Source organism: Dreissena polymorpha, chromosome 9, assembly GCF_020536995.1.
Source record: "Dreissena polymorpha isolate Duluth1 chromosome 9, UMN_Dpol_1.0, whole genome shotgun sequence".
NCBI classification, from domain to species: domain Eukaryota; kingdom Metazoa; phylum Mollusca; class Bivalvia; order Myida; family Dreissenidae; genus Dreissena; species Dreissena polymorpha.
In genome coordinates, this window is record NC_068363.1 from 47,177,037 (window position 1) to 47,199,782 (window position 22,746).

Here is a 22,746-nt window from a genome sequence, read left to right on the forward strand (position 1 = left end):
ATAATGCTTAATGTTTCCCATTTTCATGGTTTATTGCGCTATTTTTCCCAATTTCATGGTTTATCGCGCTAATTTTCCCAATTCAAATGGCACAGGCTGTAACAAATAAAAGCAACAAAAATCACTGAGCACATATTCATACATATAGATGGGATGAACACTAAGATTAATTTCTTGTGTATGAACATTGAGATGAAGTGCAGGTATAATGCCATATCATTTTCTTTGATGTTTATGGACTAGCATGGGTATTGCCATTTGTTGAATTTTATTTTGCAAGCATGAATTTAAGTATATAATTGTGTGCCATACAAATGCATATGCCAATAGAGGTCATTGAGAATTGAGTTTTTCAGTAAGTACATACAATTTGTCAGTATTCTTCAATTTTGAAAGTAAAGATCACATCTTTGGGCAAAAAAAATTACATCAGGGGCAATTTCTACGTACAGTATCAAAACCTGTTCATTTATAATTGGAACCATTTGTCTAATTAGTTTTTGAGTACGAATTGGCTAAGAAAGTTCTAGTAAGCTTTTACTTTTGCTCAATTTAATCCCACAAAATAGCCTAGAAGAGAAGTATTTTGCCATGTGAGCTAAGTAGGCCCTGTAAATGAATGCACTGGTATGTACTTCTTTCATCATTTTTTATGCTCTTCCAAAAAATTTGGGGGGGGGGGGGAGCATATAGTCGCAGCTTTGTCTGTCCGTGTGTCCATCCGTGCACAATTTTTGTCCGGGCTATTTCTCAGCAACTAATGACCGGAATTCAATGAAACTTTATGGGAAGCTTCACTACCAAGTGGAGATGTGCATATCACAGCTGGTTCTGGTCGGAGGATTTTTCACAGAGTTATGGCCCTTTGAAATTTTCAATTAACTGTACATATAGTGCAATTTTTGTCCGGGCTATTTCTCATCAATTAATGACCAGATTTCAATGAAACTTTATGGGAAGCTTTACTACCAAGAGGAGATGTGCATCTTATCAGCTGGTTCTGGTCGGATGATTTTTCACAGAGTTATGGCCCTATGAAATTTTCAATTAACTGTACATATAGTGCAATTCTTGTCCGGGCTATTTCTCAGCAACTAATGACCGGAATTCAATGAAACTTTATGGGAAGCTTCACTACCAAGAGGAGATGTGCATATTATCAGCTGGTTCTCATCGGATGATTTTTCACAGAGTTATGGCCCTTTGAAATTTTCCATTGTACATATGGTGCAATTCTTGTCCGAGCTATTTCTCAGCAACTTATTACGGGAATTCAATGAAACTTTATGGGAAGCTTCACTACCAAGAGGAGATGTGCATATTTTCAGCCTGTTTTCGTCGGATGATTTTTCACAGAGTTATGGCCCTTTTAAATTGTCCATTGTACATAAAGTGCAATTCTTGTCGAGCTATTTCTCAGCAACTTATTACGGGAATTCAATGAACTTTATGGGAAGCTTCACTACCAACAGGAGATGTGCATATTATCAGCTGGTTATGGTCGGATAATTTTTCACAGAGTTATGGCCCTTTGAAATTTTCTATAAACTGTACATATAGTGCAATTCTTGTCCGGGCTATTTCTCCCCAACTACTGACTGGAATACAATGAAGCTTTATGGGAAGCTTAACTACCTTGAGGAGATACGCATGTTACTAGTGGGTTCTGGTAAGATGATTTATTTAGAGAGTTATGGCCCTTTGAAATTTTTAAGTTGCTAAACCATCCATTGTATTATTTTGTCCAAAGTTTTGCCCCTCAAGACGTTTCCTTTTATCTGAATATATAGTGAAATATTGTGACAAAACAAACCTTTGGGGAGCATCACCCGTCTCCGAAGGTTTCTTGTTTCAAACAGCAGGCATTATCTGCAATGTGTTACTACACGAAAAGCTTAGCTAAAGAGCTTTGCAAATAAAATTGTTCAGATAAAAAATGAATAAATGATTTCTTTTACAGCCTGAAGTTGTTTGTAGAGGACCGAGAAGCCACCAAGGATGTTAGCATTACACTTAAAGTCAAAGCCTCAGACACAATTGGAGATCTAAAATTGAAGGTTTGATAGCAATTCTTACTGTATATTTATTTTGCACTCCATTCATGACATTATATGCCCCCTACCGGTGAAACCAGAGGGGGACATATGGTTTGCGCTCTGTCAGTCTGTCACACTTTTCTGGATTCAGCGATAACCTTAAAAGTTCTTCATATTTTTTCATGCAACTTGAAACATGGACAGATGGCAATATGGAGATTATGCGCATCATTTCATTTTGTTCCTACTTCAAGAATTCTGGTTGCTATGGAAACAAATAGACTATAAATATTGCTGAAAATGGTGGATCCTGCGATAACTTTAAAACTTTTTCGTATTTGTTCATGAAACTTAAAACATGGACAGATGGCAATATGGAGATTGTGCACGTCATTTCAGTTTGTTCCTACGTCAAGAATTCTGGTTGCTATGGCACAAATAGACTAGAAATATTGCTGAAAATGGTGGATCCTGCATTAACTTTAAAAGCTCTTCATATTTGTATGCCCTCCTTCAAAGAAGAGGGGGTATATTGTTTTGCACATGTCGGTTGGTCTGTCGGTCCTTCCGTTGGTCCGTCCACCGAATGGTTTCCGGATGATAACTCAAGAACGCTTACGCCTAGGATCATGGAACTCCATAGGTACATTGATCATGGCTTGCAGATGACCCCTATTGATTTTCAGGTCACTAGGTCAAAGGTCAAGGTCACGGTGACTAGAACCAGTAAAATGGTTTCCGGATGATAACTCAAGAACACTTACGCCTAGGATCATGAAACTTCATAGGTACATTGATCATGACTCACAGATGACCCGGATGATAACTCAAGAAAGCTTACGCCTAGGATCATGCAACTTCATAGGTACATTGATCATGACTCGCAGATGACCCCTATTGATTTTCAGGTCACTAGGTCAAAGGTCAAGGTCACAGTGACAAAAAACGTATTCACACAATGGCTGCCACTACAACTGACAGCCCATATGGGGGGCATGCTTGTTTTACAAACAGCCCTTGTTTCATGAAGCTTGATATTGTTTGGCAATAGTCTTGTTTTTTGCTCCATTCTTGACATACTTACTAACCAGGTTTTCTGAAGGCAAAAAACTGGGTATTAGATTGGCGAATGTCGGCTGGCAAGCGGAACAAGCTTGTGAAGGCCATAACTATGTTGTTTATTGTGAGATTTTTAAATCATTTGGCACATTTGTTCGCCATCATTGGACGGTGTATTGCGCGAAAGAATTATGCCGATATCTCCAAGGTAAAGGTCACACTTTGAGTTCAAAGGTAAAAGATGGGCATAAATGAGCTTGTCCGGGCCCTAACTACGTCGTTCATTGTGAGATATTAAAATCATTTGGCAAATTTGTTCACCATCATTGGAAAGTGTGTTGCCCAAAGAATTAAGTCAATATCTCCAAGATCAAGGTCATACTTGAAGTTCCAAGGTCAAAAATTACCATTAATAAGCCTGTCCGGGCCATAACTATGTCATTCATTGTGAGATTTTAAAATCAACTGGCACATTTGTTTACCATCATTGGATGGTGTGTGGCGTATAGAAATGCGTCCACATCTCCAAGGTCAAGGTCACACTTTGAGTTCAAAGGTCAAAAATGGCCATAAATGAGCTTGTTTAGGCCATAACTATTTTATTCATTGTGAGATTTTAAAATCATTTGGCACATTTGTTCACCATCATTGGACAGTGTCATGCCAAAGAATTACGTTGATATCTGCAACGTCAAGGTCACACTGTGAGTTCAAAGGTCAAAAATGGCCATAAATGATCTTGTCCGGGCCATAACTATGTCATTCATTGTGAGATTTGAAAATTACTCTGTACCTTTGTTCACAATCATTGTGTCATGCGAAATAATTACGTCGATATCTCCAAGGTCAAGGTCACATTTGAGTTAATGTCAAAAATGGCCATAAATGATGCTGCATTGGACAAGTTCCACACGGGTCCTACTTCCCCATACCCCGGGTACTTTGGTAAAATTTTGGTACGAAAAAAAATTGAGGTACAAAAAAAATTGGGGTATAAAAAAAAAATTGGGTACGAAAAAAAATTGGGTACACAAAATTTTGGGAACAATTTTTTTTATTACGAAATATGGGATACCTGTGAGTATACCGGCGTACCCAAAAGTATCATTTGAAAATCGGTGTACGGTGAAGTACACTTCAAGTACCCTTGGTACGGGGAAATAGTACCCTTGGGGAACTTGACCCATTCAGCATAAAATTAATGATCTTGTCATTCATTGTGAGATTTTAAAACTACTTGGTACATTTGTTCACAATCAATGGACAGTGTGTCATGCGAAAGAATTTGGTTTGTGACAATTTTGTCCCATGTTTTATCATGCTCCCCTTTAAATAAGTGGCTGTATATTGCTTTGCACCTACATGTATCCATCAGTGCGTTGAGAGTAGGTAGACCATTTTGTTTCCTCGTGATGTCAAGACAATGGAATTAGAGGATTACTTGTTAGGTAATGCATATGCCTATCAGTTTTTAAGTAAGCAGATCAAAGGTTATATGGGCTTTTAACATGGAAAGTATACCATTTACATAATATCTAGTAGATAATGTAAAGATTTCTTGGAATAACAATCATACAAATTGGTTTTGGTTGGTTTTTGGGATTTGACATAGAGGCCGTAAGATTTTGAGGTCAATGGTCAAGGTCACGGGATGGTCACATGAAGTTTGGATCATTTCATTTGTGCAGGATATCTAGACAACTCTTTGACCCATGGTCATGCAAATTTCATGTTGTTACTATGGATGAAATGAAGACTCCTATTGATTTTGATGGGCACAGGGGCATATTGTGATACATGTATGCACACCGTTTTGTATTTGTATGATATTGTAAGACCACTTTGAACCATGGTCATGCAAATTGCACTCAATTGAAATAAAAGGTAGATGCTTATTTGATTTTGAGATGAAGAGGTAAAAAATCCCTTGGTCTAAATTGGTTTACTATAAATTTCAAAGAGTCTCTTCTATATAATCTAAATATTCATGGGGTCTTAAAATAGAGCAATAGCAAGATTGCTTTTAAAATTAGAACAAATTTTTTTATTGACCCAAGTTATCGTTTCTTTAGATGCTGGTCAAGCACGGTTTTCCCACAGAGGTTCAGAACTGGATCATCGGCAAGCGAATACGATTGGATAACGAGACTCTGGGGTCATGTAAAGTGAAGGCCCCTGGCTGTGAGGCCTACCTGTATATAGTGTCCGCGGAGTCACGGGGTCTGAAGAAGGAAGAGTATTTCAACAGAGACAGGCCTCGTAAGTGTTTCAGGGAAATTGATAACAATTGTTTTGGAGTAAATGTTTTACAATTATGAAAATACTACTGAACAAAGTGTAAAATAGGGTACTTGTACTTATTAGTAATCTTGACAAACATTGCTGTGATTTGTTAAACAATATCTAATATTTACTATGACATTTTCCTTAGAGGCAGATAGAGGATAGTAAATAATTATTTAGTTTAGTAATTACAGTTGATTCAGTATGTATACATTACCAAATAAAAAACAGAGGTTTTCCAGCCTTGGAAACTGTGTTATGAGATCCCCAAAAACAAATGTTGTGAGAGGGTTTATTGGAGTCCTTTTTGTGGTTGTTTTTGGGTCAGTTAGGTTGCATGAAGTCAAATAAACTTGCACTTTTCTAAAGAGATCTAATTGTAAATAATAATGAAATGCAAAACACTTTTTATGCCTTATGATGCACACATTGCTGTGTTGTTTGTCGTTAAACAACGCAGACAAAGCAGTTAGCTTGCGACAAATCTCAGTTCCATGTTGTGCTGATATGTTGGCTGAGATCCTTACTTGCTCTGATGTTTACCACAGAAGGCCCCATGGGTGCAGGGGGCGCAATGGCACAACCTGTGGGTGCCATATTACCGCCTATGGGTGCAGTGGCACAGCTTGTTGGAGCTGTAGGACGACCAGTCGGTCCCATAGCACCTGTTGGTGGAGTGGGACGGATTGTGGCAGCCATGGACCCAGGTGTGAATCAGAAACCAGTCATCAAAAAGGAGACAGTCCCACCTAGTCAACGCCCAGAGGCTGTGATGGGAGATAAAATGGTAAGCCACAGTCCCACCTAGTCAAAGCCCAGAGGCTGTGATGGGAGATAAAATGGTAAGCCATAGGAGACAGTCCCACCTAGTCAACGCCCAGAGGCTGTGATGGGAGATAAAATGGTAAGCCACAGTCCCACCTAGTCAACGCCCAGAGGCTGTGATGGGAGATAAAATGGTAAGCCATAGGAGACAGTCCCACCTAGTCAACGCCCAGAGGCTGTGATGGGAGATAAAATGGTAAGCCATAAATTGAACCTTATTCTGGGAAAACTGGGCTTAATGCATTGCGTCAAGTGTCATCCTTGATTAACATGTGCGTCAAGTGTCATCCTTGATTAACATGTGCGTCAAGTGTCATCCTTGATTAACATGTGCGTCAAGTGTCGTCCTTGATTAACATGTGCGTCAAGTGTCATCCTTGATTAACATGTGCGTCAAGTGTCATCCTTGATTAACATGTGCGTCAAGTGTCATTTTTGATTAACATGTGCGTCAAGTGTCGTCCTTGATTAACATGTGCATCAAGTGTCATCCTTGATTAACATGTGCATCAAGTGTCATCCTTGATTAACATGTGCGTCAAGTGTCATCCTTGATTAACATGTGCGTCAAGTGTCATCCTTGATTAACATGTGCGTCAAGTGTCATCCTTGATTAACATGTGCGTCAAGTGTCATCCTTGATTAACATGTGCGTCAAGTGTCATCCTTGATTAACATGTGCGTCAAGTGTCATCCTTGATTAACATGTGCGTCAAGTGTCATCCTTGATTAACTTGTGCGTCAAGTGTCGTCCTTGATTAACATGTGCGTCAAGTGTCATCCTTGATTAACATGTGCGTCAAGTGTCATCCTTGATTAACATGTGCGTCAAGTGTCGTCCTTGATTAACATGTGCGTCAAGTGTCATCCTTGATTAACATGTGCGTCAAGTGTCGTCCTTGATTAACATGTGCGTCAAGTGTCATCCTTGATTAACATGTGCGTCAAGTGTCATCCTTGATTAACATGTGCGTCAAGTGTCATCCTTGATTAACATGTGCGTCAAGTGTCGTCCTTGATTAACATGTGCGTCAAGTGTCATCCTTGATTAACATGTGCGTCAAGTGTCATCCTTGATTAACATGTGCGTCAAGTGTCATCCTTGATTAACATGTGCGTCAAGTGTCATCCTTGATTAACTTGTGCGTCAAGTGTCATCCTTGATTAACATGTGCGTCAAGTGTCGTCCTTGATTAACATGTGCGTCAAGTGTCATCCTTGATTAACATGTGTGCACATTCATTAAGCCCAGTTTTCATGTGGGTCAAGTGTCATCCTTGATTAACATGTGCGTCAAGTGTCATCCTTGATTAACATGTGCGTCAAGTGTCATCCTTGATTAACATGTGCGTCAAGTGTCATCCTTGATTAACATGTGCGTCAAGTGTCATCCTTGATTAACATGTGCGTCAAGTGTCATCCTTGATTAACATGTGCGTCAAGTGTCATCCTTGATTAACATGTGCGTCAAGTGTCATCCTTGATTAACTTGTGCGTCAAGTGTCGTCCTTGATTAACATGTGCGTCAAGTGTCATCCTTGATTAACATGTGCGTCAAGTGTCATCCTTGATTAACATGTGCGTCAAGTGTCGTCCTTGATTAACATGTGCGTCAAGTGTCATCCTTGATTAACATGTGCGTCAAGTGTCGTCCTTGATTAACATGTGCGTCAAGTGTCATCCTTGATTAACATGTGCGTCAAGTGTCATCCTTGATTAACATGTGCGTCAAGTGTCATCCTTGATTAACATGTGCGTCAAGTGTCGTCCTTGATTAACATGTGCGTCAAGTGTCATCCTTGATTAACATGTGCGTCAAGTGTCATCCTTGATTAACATGTGCGTCAAGTGTCATCCTTGATTAACATGTGCGTCAAGTGTCATCCTTGATTAACTTGTGCGTCAAGTGTCATCCTTGATTAACATGTGCGTCAAGTGTCGTCCTTGATTAACATGTGCGTCAAGTGTCATCCTTGATTAACATGTGTGCACATTCATTAAGCCCAGTTTTCATGTGGGTCAAGTGTCATCCTTGATTAACATGTGCGTCAAGTGTCATCCTTGATTAACATGTGCGTCAAGTGTCATCCTTGATTAACATGTGTGCACATTCATTAAACCCAGTTTTCCTGTTGTCTCCTAAGTCCAAGAGCTCCCTTCTATCTGAAGAATCACTCAAATCTAAACTAAGGAATAAAATTAATTTTTTGCCCATCAGGGAAGGAAGGATGATTGAACTAAGAAATGATTCAAGTTGTAAGATTGAGAACAAAGTGCATGTAGTCAAGGAAAAATACCAGAAACATGAAATCTGACAACTTTTGTTATTTTGGTTTCGGATAAATCAAAATTTTACTTAAGTGATAAAATACCCAGTAATTACTCTTTTATGAAAATTTAATATAAATTGGTGTGTATCCTCTTCCCACCTGTATTTTCAAATGTATTATTGAAATTATGTTTATCTCTAAGTGTTAACACCAGACACAACTCATAGCAGATAAAAGCTTCAAAGGAGACCCCTGTCACAAATTGCCAGCATGTCAGCCTGTGTTTGATTTATTATTTGAGCTGAGTATTTGTTTTACACAACTAAATAACATAAATCATTCATTAAAAAATGTGCTCTTACTGGATATCATAGCTGAAAAGCAGCAAAAAAGACAAATTTTAATGAAAACCATTTCGTTGCTGTTACAGAATTTTCCAAAAGTGAATCTAAACCTGAAGGAGGATAAGAAAAATGTGGAGAAGCTGCCATCGCCCCTGCAACAGGGCAGGGTGGAGGCCAAGGTACATGCCAGAGTCCAGCAGTCCTCGGACGAGATTCGACATGTGTTGGGGCAGGTTGCCTATCAGATGAATAACATGAATATTGACGAACCTAGGGGCAGGCAGCCAGTTGAAGATGAGGAACCTGTAAGGCTTCTTATGTTTTTGTTGTTTTTTCCGTCTAGTTCTGGGAAAACTGGGCTTAATGCATGTGCGTTAAGTTTTGTCCCACATAAGCATGTGCAGTCAACCAACACTGGATTGTCGTTTAGAAGAAAAAAAATTTCAAAGAAACATTCAATTTAACCCTTTCAGTGCGGGAACCGAATTTTGAAGGCCTTTGCAAACAGTTTGGATCCAGATTAGACGCCACAGAACGTGGTGTCTCATCAGGATCCAAACTGTTTGCTATTCTGATAATAATACTTTGAAAAAAATCGAAGAAAATGCTAATTTTAAAAATTAAGCAGACAACATTTTAGCAGACGACAAATTTCCCAGCATGCAAAGGGTTAAGTGCAAAGTTTTGTCTCTGATTAGCCTCTGCTGGCTCTATAAGCTAATCTGGGACAATACTGGCTCTATAAGCTAATCTGGGACAATACTGGCTCTATAAGCTGATCTGGGACAATACTGGCTCTATAAGCTAATCTGGGACAATACTGGCTCTATAAGCTAATCTGCGACATTACTGGCTCTATAAGCTAATCTGCGACATTACTGGCTCTATAAGCTAATCTGGGACAATACTGGCTCTATAAGCTAATCTGGGACAATACTGGCTCTATAAGCTAATCTGGGACAATACTGGCCCTATAAGCTAATCTGGGACAATACTGGCTCTATAAGCTAATCTGGGACAATACTGGCCCTATAAGCTAATCTGGGACAATACTGGCTCTATAAGCTAATCTAGGACAATACTGCTGGCTCTATAAGCTAATCTGGGACAATACTGGCTCTATAAGCTAATCTGGGACAATACTGGCTCTATAAGCTAATCTAGGACAATACTGCTGGCTCTATAAGCTAATCTGGGACAATACTGCTGGCTCTATAAGCTAATCTGGGACAATACTGCTTGCTCTATAAGCTAATCTGGGACAATACTGGCTCTATAAGCTAATCTGGGACAATACTGGCTCTATAAGCTAATCTAGGACAATACTGGCTCTATAAGCTAATCTGGGACAATACTGCTTGCTCTATAAGCTAATCTGGGACAATACTTTCTGAAAACAATGGATTTTCTTAAGCCCAGTTTTCCCAGAACTATGAATTGTTAGTTTATCTTTTTTGTTGGTAAGGCTTAGCTGTGCATTTTGTTGGATTTTATGTTCTTTGTTGGTAATGTTTCAGAGTGAGTAGTTTTGTTTGTGTGCACAGAAAGGCTTCAGGATGGAAAGGTTTGTTTGCTTGTGTGATTGGCAGATTTCGGGAAGGAAAGTTTATCGTAGTATGTGTGTACTGTGTATTTCTTCTAGATGTAAAGTTTGGTTTGTTTTAAGTGTATATTAACACTTCTTGTAGGAATTCTTCACTTGTAAGTTAGTACTTTATTGGCAAGCAGGTGTTTTTGCATGACAACAAGAACGTGTGAAACCATTATTTATCTGATTAAGAAATATGAAGCAAATACAGCAGTTTTCTGCTCAACCCTTAACATGTTCACAGATAAGGTTTATAGAAACCATGAGTAGTGATTGTGATGAAAAAGTGATAATTATAAGGTTGTTGAACTGGTATGAGAGGTTTCAAGATGTGGCCTTTCTAAATGTGCTAAGGTGTTGTATGTTAAAGTGTTTTGGAAAACCAGCATGTAACAAATGTGTTTGAGCCCAGCGAATACAAATATTTTGTCTAAATTGCAATAGTTTGTACAAACTAAAATGCTGTGTTATCTGCATGTTGTAGGTGCAAGGTTGGTCCTGTACTGCCTGTACGTTCATCAATCAGCCAACGCGCCCTGGCTGCGAGTTGTGTTCGGCTCCACGACCTGCCGACTACGTGATACCCGCAGACTATGTGATGACGGAGGCAGAACGGCTGAGACAGGATGAAGAAGAATTACTCGAGCAACAAACCAGGCAGGTGGGTAATGTGTCAACTAGACAACTTCTATAAACCAGGTAGATGGGTACATTACAAGCCAGGTAGATGGGTACATCACAAACCAGGTATTTGGGTACATTACAAGCCAGGTAGATGGGTACATCACAAACCAGGTATTTGGGTACATAACATGCCAGGTAGATGGGTACATCACAAACCAGGTATTTGGGTACATTACATGCCAGGTAGATGGGTACATCACAAACCAGGTAGATGGGTACATCACAAACCAGGTAGATGGATACATCACAAACCAGGAAGATGGGTAAATAACAAACTAGGTAGATGGATACATCATAAACTAGGTGGATGGGTACATCACAAACCAGGTAGATGGGTACATCACAGACCAGGTAGATGGGTACATCACAGACCTGGTAGATAGGTACATCACAAATCAAATAGATAGATGGGTACATCACAAACCAGGTATTTGGGTATATCACAGACCAGGTAGATGAGTGCATCACAAACCAGGTAGATGGGTGCATAAAAAACCAATTGAATAAGTACATCACAGAACAGGTAGTTGGGTACATGACAAACCAGGTAGATGGGTACATGACAAACCAGGTAGATGGGTACATGACAAACCAGGCAGGTGGCTCATTATAAAACCGAGAAGTGACCTTGCATTCAAAACTCAGGCCTAGGAAAAAATATGTCAGAGTTTGAATATATTAAGTCTATCAATGATGCTAACCTTACAATTATGTTGTTAACAAATCAATCTTAATGAAGAATAATGTAAAGAGAAGTTGTAAAGACCAATTAAAATTTGTTCTTCATTCCTTGGCTTAAATCTCAAGATTTTTAAGGTTAAATTGGGCTTAGAAAAATATGAATTATGAAACAAATCTGTACTCCATTACCAGTTTATTGTGAAGTATTGTCCTGAAAATAATTATCGTGTTATTTTGCCAGCGTACTTTCTGCATTAGATTACCTTACTCAGCTTAATGAACCAGTAGTTTTGCCAAGTGTTGTTCTGATTTAAAAGTGTAGTCGTACTTGTACAAGGTAACTTCCCTAACTCATAAAATATTGTCGATACCCAGGGTGTTGGCTGTTTAAATATTGATGATACTAAAAAAGTCCAATGTCCTTTGACAGCTTTTTTTAGAATTTTAGCCAAAATCCTGGTACAATGATATTCTATACAAAGTACTTCTATTCACCTTATCAAAACAAATCAGTTGCCATGGACACGCCAGGCAAGTCACATGATCTCTCCTGTGTTGCAGGTTCGGCCCATCCAGGAGAGACCATATGACGCCAAGTCCGAACGTGACCTAGCTAATCTCCTTAAGTTTCACGACGCCCTCCAAGACACCCTTAAAAATAATAAACATTCAGTGGGTCCAGGGAATGTGGCTGAAAGGTCAAATGCTCATGGTCACGTTTTTGGCGGGGTCGAATACCTTCCTGATGATGATGACCTTCTTACTTTATCAGTTTTGGAAGATTCAAGCTGAAATTAACACATCTTAGTTGGGTTTGAGTATAACTGGTCAATTTTGTTGAAGCTATTGCACAAGTCATGTTTTTGGCAATTTCAGTTGACTTTAATATAAGAACAGTGATATTTTTATTATATTATTGATAGAATTCAGTAGAATTGTTGTGTTTTATTTGTCAAGCCTGTCTGTATATGTCGCTTTATGCAAGATTGTTTGGAATAATTTTCAATAAAAGTTTACCATGTGGAGGCAGATTTTCAGATGCATTCCGGTCTGAGTTGCTCAAAAGACAAGACCACATTTAAAGGTTAAATATGGCCGTTGAACAGCTTATTGGGACTTTTGTCGGTTGTTATAAAATATTGAAATAATTTAATACAAAGAATCACCATGTGGAAACAGCATTGCAGACTAGGCTTCTGACTAGGTCAAAGGTCAAGGTAAAATTTATAGGTCAAAGGTCAAGGTTATATCAAAGGTCAAATAAAGCTTAATCAGCTTGTTTCTTCATCTTTTTTGTGGCAATTTGATAATAACTGGCCTTAAATGTTCATCGTGTGGAAATTACTTTGTCATGCACAAAACCTCTATCCCTAGCTCAAATATCAAGGTCTCACTTTTAGGTCAAAGAGATCTTATATGGACATGATGCTTCTTGATCTAACATTAACTTCATTATTCTTTGGGTAAATTAACATAACTTGCCAAATGGTTTTTAAATAAGGAGACATCATGGTATTCCGTGAATGCTCAAAACATTATGTTTTTATAATTCATCCATCAATTTTTATGCTCCCCCAAAATTTATTTTGAGGGGAGCATATAGTCGCCGCCTTGTCCGTCCGTGTTTCTGTTCATGCACAATTTTTGTCGGGGCTATTTCTCAGCAACTAATGACCGGAATTCAATGAAACTTTATGGGAAGCTTCACTACCAAGAGGAGATGTTCATATTATCAGCGGGTTCTGGTCGGATGATTTTTCACAGAGTTATGGCCCTTTGAAATTTTCCATTAACTACATATAGTGCAATTCTTGTCCGGGCTATTTCTCAGCAACTTATGACCGGAATTCAATAAACTTTATGGGAAGCTTCACTATCAAGAGGAGATGTGCAGATTATCAGCGGGTTCTGGTCGGATGATTTTTCACAGAGTTATGGCCCTTTGAATTTTTTTATTAACTGTACATATAGTGCAATTCTTGTCCAGGCTATTTCACAGCAACTAATGACTGGAATTCAATGAAACTTTATGGGAAGCTTCACTACCAAGAGGAGATGTGCATATTATCAGCGGGTTCTGGTCTGATAATTTTTCACAGAGTTATGGCCCTTTGAAATTTTCTAAAAAAAATTCTTGTCCCCCCAACTACTGTGCCCTGAAGACGTTTCCTTTTATCTGAATATATAGTGCAATATTGTGACCAAAAAAAACTTTGGGGAGCATCACCCATCTCCGAAGGTTTCTTGTTATAATTTGCTTGGCAACTGGCTGCCATTTCACATTTAGATATTTTTAACTTACTAAATTAAAGTGATCTGCATGATATGACATAATTTCATGCACAAGAACCATCTCCTTTTCCACAGTCAATGCTGCTATTGAAGATCAAAGTTAAAACAAGAAAATTCATGGGGGGCTTTGTCCAATATTTACATTATAAAACTGTATTGACAATTGTATCTTTGTGACAATGCACTCTTGATAAATAGCATTTCAATTAACAAGGACATTGACATTTTTCTAGTGACTGTTATGTGCAGCTATTTGAGATTATGTCATTTTTCACAGTAATTCAATTTAAGTAAATTTATTCAATGAGACATTAAGGAAATCACTAAGTTAATGTTTGATATTGTATGTTTCTTTATGTGGTCTTTCATTTTTAATAAACTTGAATTAGAAATTACATTAAGGCCTTGTTGTTCACAGTGTTGAATTATTTCTTGGTTCCTTTGAGCATTAATCTGTTGCCCATGAAAGTTTCTTAACTATAAAGTTATTGATGAAACTTTAATAACATTTTATAAAAATTGCTTTTTATGTTGCATTAATGTGTCTTTGTTTTCCCTGTTGAGATGTTAAATGACAAATGAAAGTCTTAAAACAAATTGCCTCAAGAAATGAATTTTCTACACATTACTTATAAAATGCAGACTGTTTATGCTTGCATACCAGTATTGCTATGAGCTTTGTTCAATGTCCTATATTGTATTTTTCCGATTTACAATGAAGTCTGTGATGCTTTAAAGTATTTTGTGGTAATCCGGTTCATGATTCAATGTTTTGTAAAGCTTAGAAATAAAACAAAGTACATGGGATACACCTGGTTGTTCATTTTTGTGTAAACCCTTTACCACTTAGATACATATACTGTCACGCATTTGTAGTGCCTTATTAACCAGGTTTTCCGAAGGAAAAAACTGGTTATTAGATTGGCGAATGCGGGCGGGCTGGCTGGCTGGCTGGCTGGCTGGCTGGCGGGCTGGCTGGCTGGCTGGCGGGCTGGCGGAATAAGCTTGTCCGGGCCATAACTATGTCGTTCATTGTCAGATTTTAAAATCATTTGGCACATTTGTTCACCATCATTGGACGGTGTGTCGCGCGAAATAATTACGTCAATATCTCCAAGGTCAAGGTCACACTTTGAGTTCAAAGGTCAAAAATGGCCATAAATGAGCTTGTCCGAGCCATAACTATGTCGTTCATCGTCAGATTTTAAAATCATTTGGCACATTTGTTCACCATCATTGGACGGTGTGTCGCGCGAAATAATTACGTCGATATCTCCAAGGTCAAGGTCACACTTTGAGTTCAAAGGTCAAAAATGGCCATAAATGAGCTTGTCCTGGCCTTAACTATGTCATTCATTGTGAGATTTTAAAATCATTTGGCACATTTGTTCACCATCATGGGACGGTGTGTCCCACGAAAGAATCACGTCAATATCTCCAATGTCAAGGTCGCCACGACTAAAAATAGATTAAAAAAAAAAAAAAATTCCAAAGGGGGTTAATTTTTTTTGGTCATTTCAAAAGTTCAGTTTGAGTTTTCTCCCTTTATCAGATTTTTTTTTCACAATGAAAACCTGGTTTTGTGACAATTTTGTCCCTTGTTAAGTTATATTTAATTGAAGACCTTTCTTAATAGATTCAATTTGTTAAGGCTTCATCTCCAAACATTAGATACTGATGAGCAGCAAAAAGCATAAAACCTGAACAGACTGCGAGTTACTCACAGGCTGTTCTGGTTTTATGCTGTTTGCACATAGCTATTTCCACTCTGGCTCTGTGTGGGAAAGGGTTAAGTAACAACCATAACTGCATCTGTATTGTGCCTGTCAATTGCCAGGAAAATTATATCATTGGTCAGAAGCTTACACGACTCTAAATAACTGTTAGTTTAAACCTATTTATTTAGCTTGATTGCATCGAAAGCCTCAGGCTTATTGAAATGCTCTCGATTCTGTTTCCTTGGCCTAGAACCAGTACTTGATGTCTTTAGGGGAGTTTAAAGAGCGCTCCCACAGTGGGGATCGAACCCGTGAACTCCAGGTCACTAGGCGGACACCATATCCACTATGTCATGGCAAAACACAAATAACTGTTGATCCTGTTGTGAAATACAGAAGGTAAAACTAGCATAATGCGCTTAGTGTGTGTCAGATTGACAAAAGTAGGAGGTATGTCTAAGTCATGACATCCAAATGTCAGAGCTCGTCTCTGTTATTGCTGTAATAAGCACTTTGAACTATGGTCTTCATGTTGGCTTGGTAGATGCTGAAGACCAACTGGAGAAGCAAGTGTATTACACATAACCTGATTGACTGGTAAACAGAATGAGCAGTGCTCTGTGAAAAAGGGGTTTAATGCATGTGCGTAAAGTGCTGTTCCCATTTAGCCTGTGAAGTCTGCTCAGGCTAATTAGATACCACTTTCTGCCTAAAGAGATTTTTGCTAAGAAGAGACTTTCTTGAAACAAAAAATATCAAACAAGCAGAAATCTTTACACACATGAATTAAACCCCTTTTTCGCAGAGCACGGCCCATATGTATCTGGACATGCCTTTGGAAAGTTCCTGTGATTTGTCAGATCAGTTATAGAAAAAGGTGAAATCAACAACAAACTGGTTGACACTGATGTATAAAAATGAGGACTTGGGGTGCTAGTCACGTTTCCAGTTTGTCTTATGCAACATACTAGAAGTATGTTGTATAAATATTGTAGTACCTCAAACTCGGCTCCATGCTTCTGAATAAGTGACCAAGGGGTGTCTCGGGAACTGGGCTTTTCCTGCATCTTCCACTTTCACCCCCCCCCCCCATGCATCTAAAATGTTTTCTTAGTAAAATGACTTCCCGACCTTCCAGGAAAAACTGCTGTGATTTAAAAACTTTTAATGAATTTGCCAGATATATGTTTTTGTATAATACTATTCTATATGTTTTCTTTTTACCTCTTTAAAAAAGATGGCAAGCTTCATTGTCCTTACACTGGTGGATTCTGGTTGAAAATTTTCGGTATCCTACTTTCCTTGGAAGGGCTTGAGGGATTTGATTAAAACTTAAAATAAATATTCTCCATATTAAAATGACACCATAGGCAGAGTTTGGTAACTCTTGTGGGAAATTTGTTAACATTAGAGCCCATTTTAATTAGTGCCCTACCGCTTTCACCGGAGGGGACTTATAGTTTGCGCTCTCATCGTCCGTAAGTCCGTCAGTCTGTGAGTCTGTCACTTTTTTCTGGATCCTGCAATAACTTTTAAAGTTCTTTATATTTGTTCATGAAACTTGAAACATGGATAGAATATGAACATTATGCACGTCATTTCATTTTGTTCCTACGTCAAAAATTCTGGTTGCTATGGCAACAAATAGACTAGAAATACTGCTGGAAATGGTGGTTTTTTGGATCCTGCGATAACTTTAAAAGTTCTTCATATTTTTTCATCTTAATTGAAACATGGATAGATGGCAATATGGACATTATGCACGTCATTTCATTTTGTTCCTACGTCAAAAATTGTGGTTGCTATGGCAACAAATAAACTAGAAATACTTCTGACAATGGTGGTTTTCTAGATCATGCGATAACTTTAAAAGTTCTTCATATTTTTTCATGAAACTTGAAACATGGATAGATGGCAATATGGACATTGTGCACATCATTTCATTTTGTTCCTTCGTCAAAAATTCTGGTTGCTATGGCAACAAATAAACTAGAATTACTGCTGAAAATGGTGGTTTTCTGGGTCCTGCAATAACTTTAAAAGTTCTTCATATTTTTTCATGAAACTTGAAACATGGATAGATGGCAATATGGACATTATGCACGTCATTTCATTTTGTTCCTACATCAAAAATTCTGGTTGCTATGGCAACAACAACAAAATATTCTGACAATGGTGGAATTTCTGACAATGGTGGAGCCGGTAGGGGACTTTTATTGCTTGGCAATAGTCTTCTTTTACATAAAACACTTAATTCATAGTTTGTCTTTATGTTAAAGTCTCAAGAGTAGCTTGAGAGATTTCATTCAAACTTTAAAAAATAATGCTCCTACTGAAATTAAAATATGCTAAGTTTGGTAAATCTAGTTTGAAATAAAGGGCCTTTTCATACACAGAAATTTGCATAAACATACAAAAAGGCTGGTTAAAGTTCCCCATATTATAATGACCCCAAAGACAAAGTTTAACAACTCTATAGTTTAATTATTTTTTATAATCTAAGGCCTTTGAACACCTTGCTTTTTGTAATAGTAACTTAGTTAGCTATATCTATTTATCTATTTATCTATTGATCAATTGATAGAAAGATAGATCGATAGATGGATGGATGAATGGATGGATAGAAACCTTTTTCCTCCTAAATTGGATTTTCGTTTAGATGTCATTTCCTAGAAAAGCAAAATTTGTTGTTCCATAAAAGCAGAAAGTTTCATCCCTAATCTGTGATGACTTGCGCACATTTTTAAGTCTTTCAGTGCTTAGAACCGAATTTTGAAGGCCTTTGCAAACAGTTTGGATCCAGATAAGACGCCACAAAACGTGGCGTCTCATCAGGATCCAAACTGTTTGCTATTCTGATAGTATTCTTTGAAAAAAATCGAAACTGCTAATTTTATAAATTCAGCAGACGACATTTTAACAGAAGACAAATTTCCCAGCATGCAAAGGGTTAAGACCAGTTTTCCCAGAACAAGGCTGATGTGTTCATGTAACCCCAACCAAACTTGGATGTTTTTCTGCCTCTCGTAGGCCCAGGAGCGGGAGCGTCAGGCCCATCTAGCAGAGCAGATGCAGAACTTCCAGCACCTACGGGAGATGGACACCAATGAGAACCTGATCTCTAACAACGAGGTCTTCACGTGTGCGATTTGCTTCGAGGATATTGATGTACGGGATGGCGTGGTGCTCAGAGAATGTCTGCATTCGTTTTGTAGGTAGGCAGCAATCTGGTCAATATCATAAAGTGACCGCCGTAGAGTCTTTTAATGATTGTGTTGTGGGAGATGCTGTAATTTTCTCCTGATGTTAACATGCTTTAGTAGAGTGAGCTACTTCTACATTTCTCAAGTGATTAATTTGAAACTTAAAATATGGCATCACCATGAAATGTATATGTGCAAGACGCCATGTTCTATCTAGCTCCTTCAGTGAACTTATTTCGGATAATATAATTATGTGACTTCAGCTTCATTTATATAATGGGCATGGCTGTCATAAAATAGATTATTTGTTTGTGGAGAAACTCCTTGTTCATTTCACAATAGTTTACGTTTGAGGAGAAAATACTTGTTCATTTCTGAATAGATTTGATTAAAACTTGAAATATATCATTACCATGAAGTGTGTATGAGAAAGACATTATTTGTATGTGCAAGTATCAACCTTTTCCTGTGTTTTGTTTCTTTGAACATTGCCATAGGCATGGCTGCTATGCCTGTAATAAAACGGTGCAGGGGTATATGTAAAGTTTGTCACAAATATCTATAAAAGTTATCTTGAAAATATTAGGTACTGGAATTTAAGCTTCATATATGAGCCATTTCATGTGAACATGCGCAGTAAATATATAATAAATGAACAAAAAATTTGGTAAATACAATATGTTAAACTTTTATAACAACGTTCAGCTAAACAAGACAATCATAGAAAATAAGGTTATCAGCCATTCACACACAAAATCTCTGAGAAGTACTTTCTGCTTAGTTATGCCGTTGTTTCTTTATGGATCACTGAGCACAATAAATAATATGATAATTGCTCATCATTATGTAGACAATAAACAAAATAGGTATTGTTAAAGTACCCAATTAACATCTCAAAACCAGAGCAAAGAAAAAACTTATTGCTCTTTTCGTTTGCAGAAAATATTTTACGGATCCAATTAGACTTGAAATATTTGTTGAATTTAAACATAATTTGCCAATTTGCAACTGTTTGTTGATTTGATGCAAGGCTACTAAACAACTTAATATAAGCCCTGACACTATTTCCCAGGAACCAAAATGTTAAAGCATTGTTAATTGACCAATAATCAATGAAATTAAAACAAAGTTAGTTTAGTTTAAACCTATTTATTTGAGCTCAATTGCATCGAAAGCCTAAGGCTTATATAACTGCACTCGAGTCTGTTTCCTGGGCCTAGATCCGGTACTTGGTGTCTTTGGGGGAGATCTGAAGAACGCTCCAACAGTGAGGATCGAACCCGTAACCTCCCAGTTGCTAGGCGGGCACCATATCCATTACACCATGGCGACCTCATAAAACAAAGTTATCTATTAAACCTAATTTTTGTGCAGAAATTGTTTGGCGGATGCAGTGCTATACAACGAGGAGCCTGTACTGCGCTGCCCATACCAGGACGAGAGGTTCAGCTGCCCGGGTGTGCTACAGGACAGAGAGGTCAAGGGGGTGAGTGTGCCATAAACTTAACCCATTTATGCCTAGTGGACTCTCCCATCCTTCTAAATTGGATCAATTTATTTCCAAAATTAGGGATGTCTAGTATATTTATTTCTATATTTAGAATATATCTTACAGAAATTCCTTTAAGCAAACAGCACAGACCCAGATGAGACGCCACATGATGCGGCGTCTCATCTGGGTCTACGCTGTTTGCCAAGGCCTTTTTTCTAGACGCTTGGCATAGATGGGTTAACCTTTACCACTCAGATACGCACTTTGATACATTTGTTGTTGCTTAGAAAATGAAATTTAATTACAGACCGTTCTTAAAGGGACTGTCAACCACGACAACGAAGAAAAGAAAAGTTGTAAAATACCGTATTTTTGTACAATCATAAGTTTATATCAATAAAAATATCACGACTGTTATATTACATTACTTGAAAAAAGTTCATATTTTCAGTATATTAGTTAACAAAATTTTGCGATGTGAAATCGAAAGAACATCGCGAAAATAGGTGAGATAATGATATACACACTATAAATAACGCAAGTAGATTGATCATTTTATATATAAAATATATACAATTCACTAAGCATGCACAATTTGCATTCCTGGGTTTACCTCGTGACGATGATGATCAATCTACTGGCGTTATTAATAGTTAACTTGGGTAGTTACCTGGTAGACATACTCAGTAAAATTTATTACCGAATATACTGAAAATATGAAAACTTAACAACTTTTTTCAAGTAATGTAATATACCAGTCGTGGTATTTTAATCAATATAAACTAATAATTGTAAAATTAGTAACTTAGGGTTGGAAATGAAGCCTTAAAAACTTGAATTTAGTAAGAAAGGTATTGAATTAAATGTTACTTTTTAAAGGACTACGAATGTGTCAAAATACATATCTAAGTGGTAAAGGGTTTACAAAAACCATCGTAGGAAATACCTTGCTTCTTGATTGACCGTGGGGCATAAGGCTGGCAAAATGGATAATTGATGAGATATTTCATTGATTCCTTGTCCAATTATGTATGGAAATTCAACCAATGGAACAACATGTTTGCTTTCCTCATGTGAATGGCATCATGTAAAAATAGGTCTTATGCAATATGTGTGCTTAACACATAAAGCCCATTTTCGCATAACCTGGCATAAAATGTATATTTTTATTGTATAAAATGATGGTTTTGAACAATCATTGTAATGGTTTATGTACACACTGTAATAGTAGATCTTTTCTATTAGATTTAAGGCCTTGGTCAAAATAATGCATAACTTTTTGTATAGCATGCACAGAATATTTGCTGCATGGTCTAGAATAAAATTCATAATTATCACTCTGAAAAATTTGTCATTACTACCACCTCCAACATAATGACACTGCCATTTTCCTCAGCTGGTATCACCAGAGCAATATGCCAAATACCTTGCGCGCAGCCTTACAACTGCAGAAAGTCAGGCTGACAACAGCTTTCACTGCAAGACTACAGACTGCGCAGGCTGGTGTATCTATGAAGATCTTGTCAACTTCTTTGTCTGCCCTGTGTGCACGAAGGAGAATTGCTTGACTTGCAAGGCCATTCATACAGGTAACAGTTTTTGTGACATACTTTAAAGAATGTTTCTTTGGCTATATGCAGCCAGCTAAGCTCCAGACCAGCCTGTGCATCCACATGGTCTAGTCATGGGCGTCACTGGCCACTAAAGAGACAAGGAAATCTTGCATTACTTAAAAACAGACAGCATAGCCCCTGACTAGACTGCTGTATTGTGCCGTCTGGTCCGAAGCTATTCTGGATGCATATTGCATGAGGCCAATTTTTTATTGATGCTGCTCATATTTCGTTGTTCAAAGTATGAGATTTTTTCTAATGAAAGAACAGGGAGTCAATATTTTCATATGTGCTAATGAAATGAAAATATGTCAATTGTCTCCCTTTTTGTGATGATATTATCCTTATTGGTATTGCGATATAGAATAGTCTCAAAGTGTTTTGTTCAGGGTTTGAATGGGAACAATATACATTACTAAAGGCATTCTTTAGAGAACAAGTTGAGTGATAACACTTAATACCATGATTATAAGGGGAAAAAACAATTGTTGAGTGCTAATACTTTAACAATTATAATTATTGCGCATTTAAACATGGTCTGCATGCATTCCAACGAATATAATCAACTGCTAGCATAACATGGCTGTTAAAATTCTAAAAAAAAATTACCCTTAAAAAACTTTACCCTTTCGGATTATGAATACCGACGGACCGATTG

General features: G+C 37.7%; 1 protein-coding gene across 5 annotated transcripts in view; it reads left to right on the top strand.

Moving 5' to 3' along the window:
- LOC127844183 (ranBP-type and C3HC4-type zinc finger-containing protein 1-like) overlaps positions 1-22,746 on the top strand; it is an 81,399-nt gene that overhangs the window by 56,317 nt on the left and 2,336 nt on the right. For 4 of the 5 annotated variants that reach the window (XR_008032597.1, XM_052374247.1, XM_052374246.1 and 1 more), the window contains exons 4-11: positions 1,961-2,057; positions 5,168-5,354; positions 5,927-6,165; positions 8,904-9,122; positions 10,890-11,066; positions 18,811-18,995; positions 20,358-20,469; positions 21,872-22,064. Coding sequence is in view for 4 of the 5 variants with exons in the window: in XM_052374247.1 (XP_052230207.1) it covers positions 1,961-2,057; positions 5,168-5,354; positions 5,927-6,165; positions 8,904-9,122; positions 10,890-11,066; positions 18,811-18,995; positions 20,358-20,469; positions 21,872-22,064 (1,409 nt within the window). In the remaining variant the exon portion in view is untranslated. Of the gene's footprint in view, positions 1-1,960; positions 2,058-5,167; positions 5,355-5,926; positions 6,166-8,903; positions 9,123-10,889; positions 11,067-12,331; positions 14,870-18,810; positions 18,996-20,357; positions 20,470-21,871; positions 22,065-22,746 lie in introns of those variants that run through there. The other variant, XM_052374248.1, reaches the window with a different exon arrangement.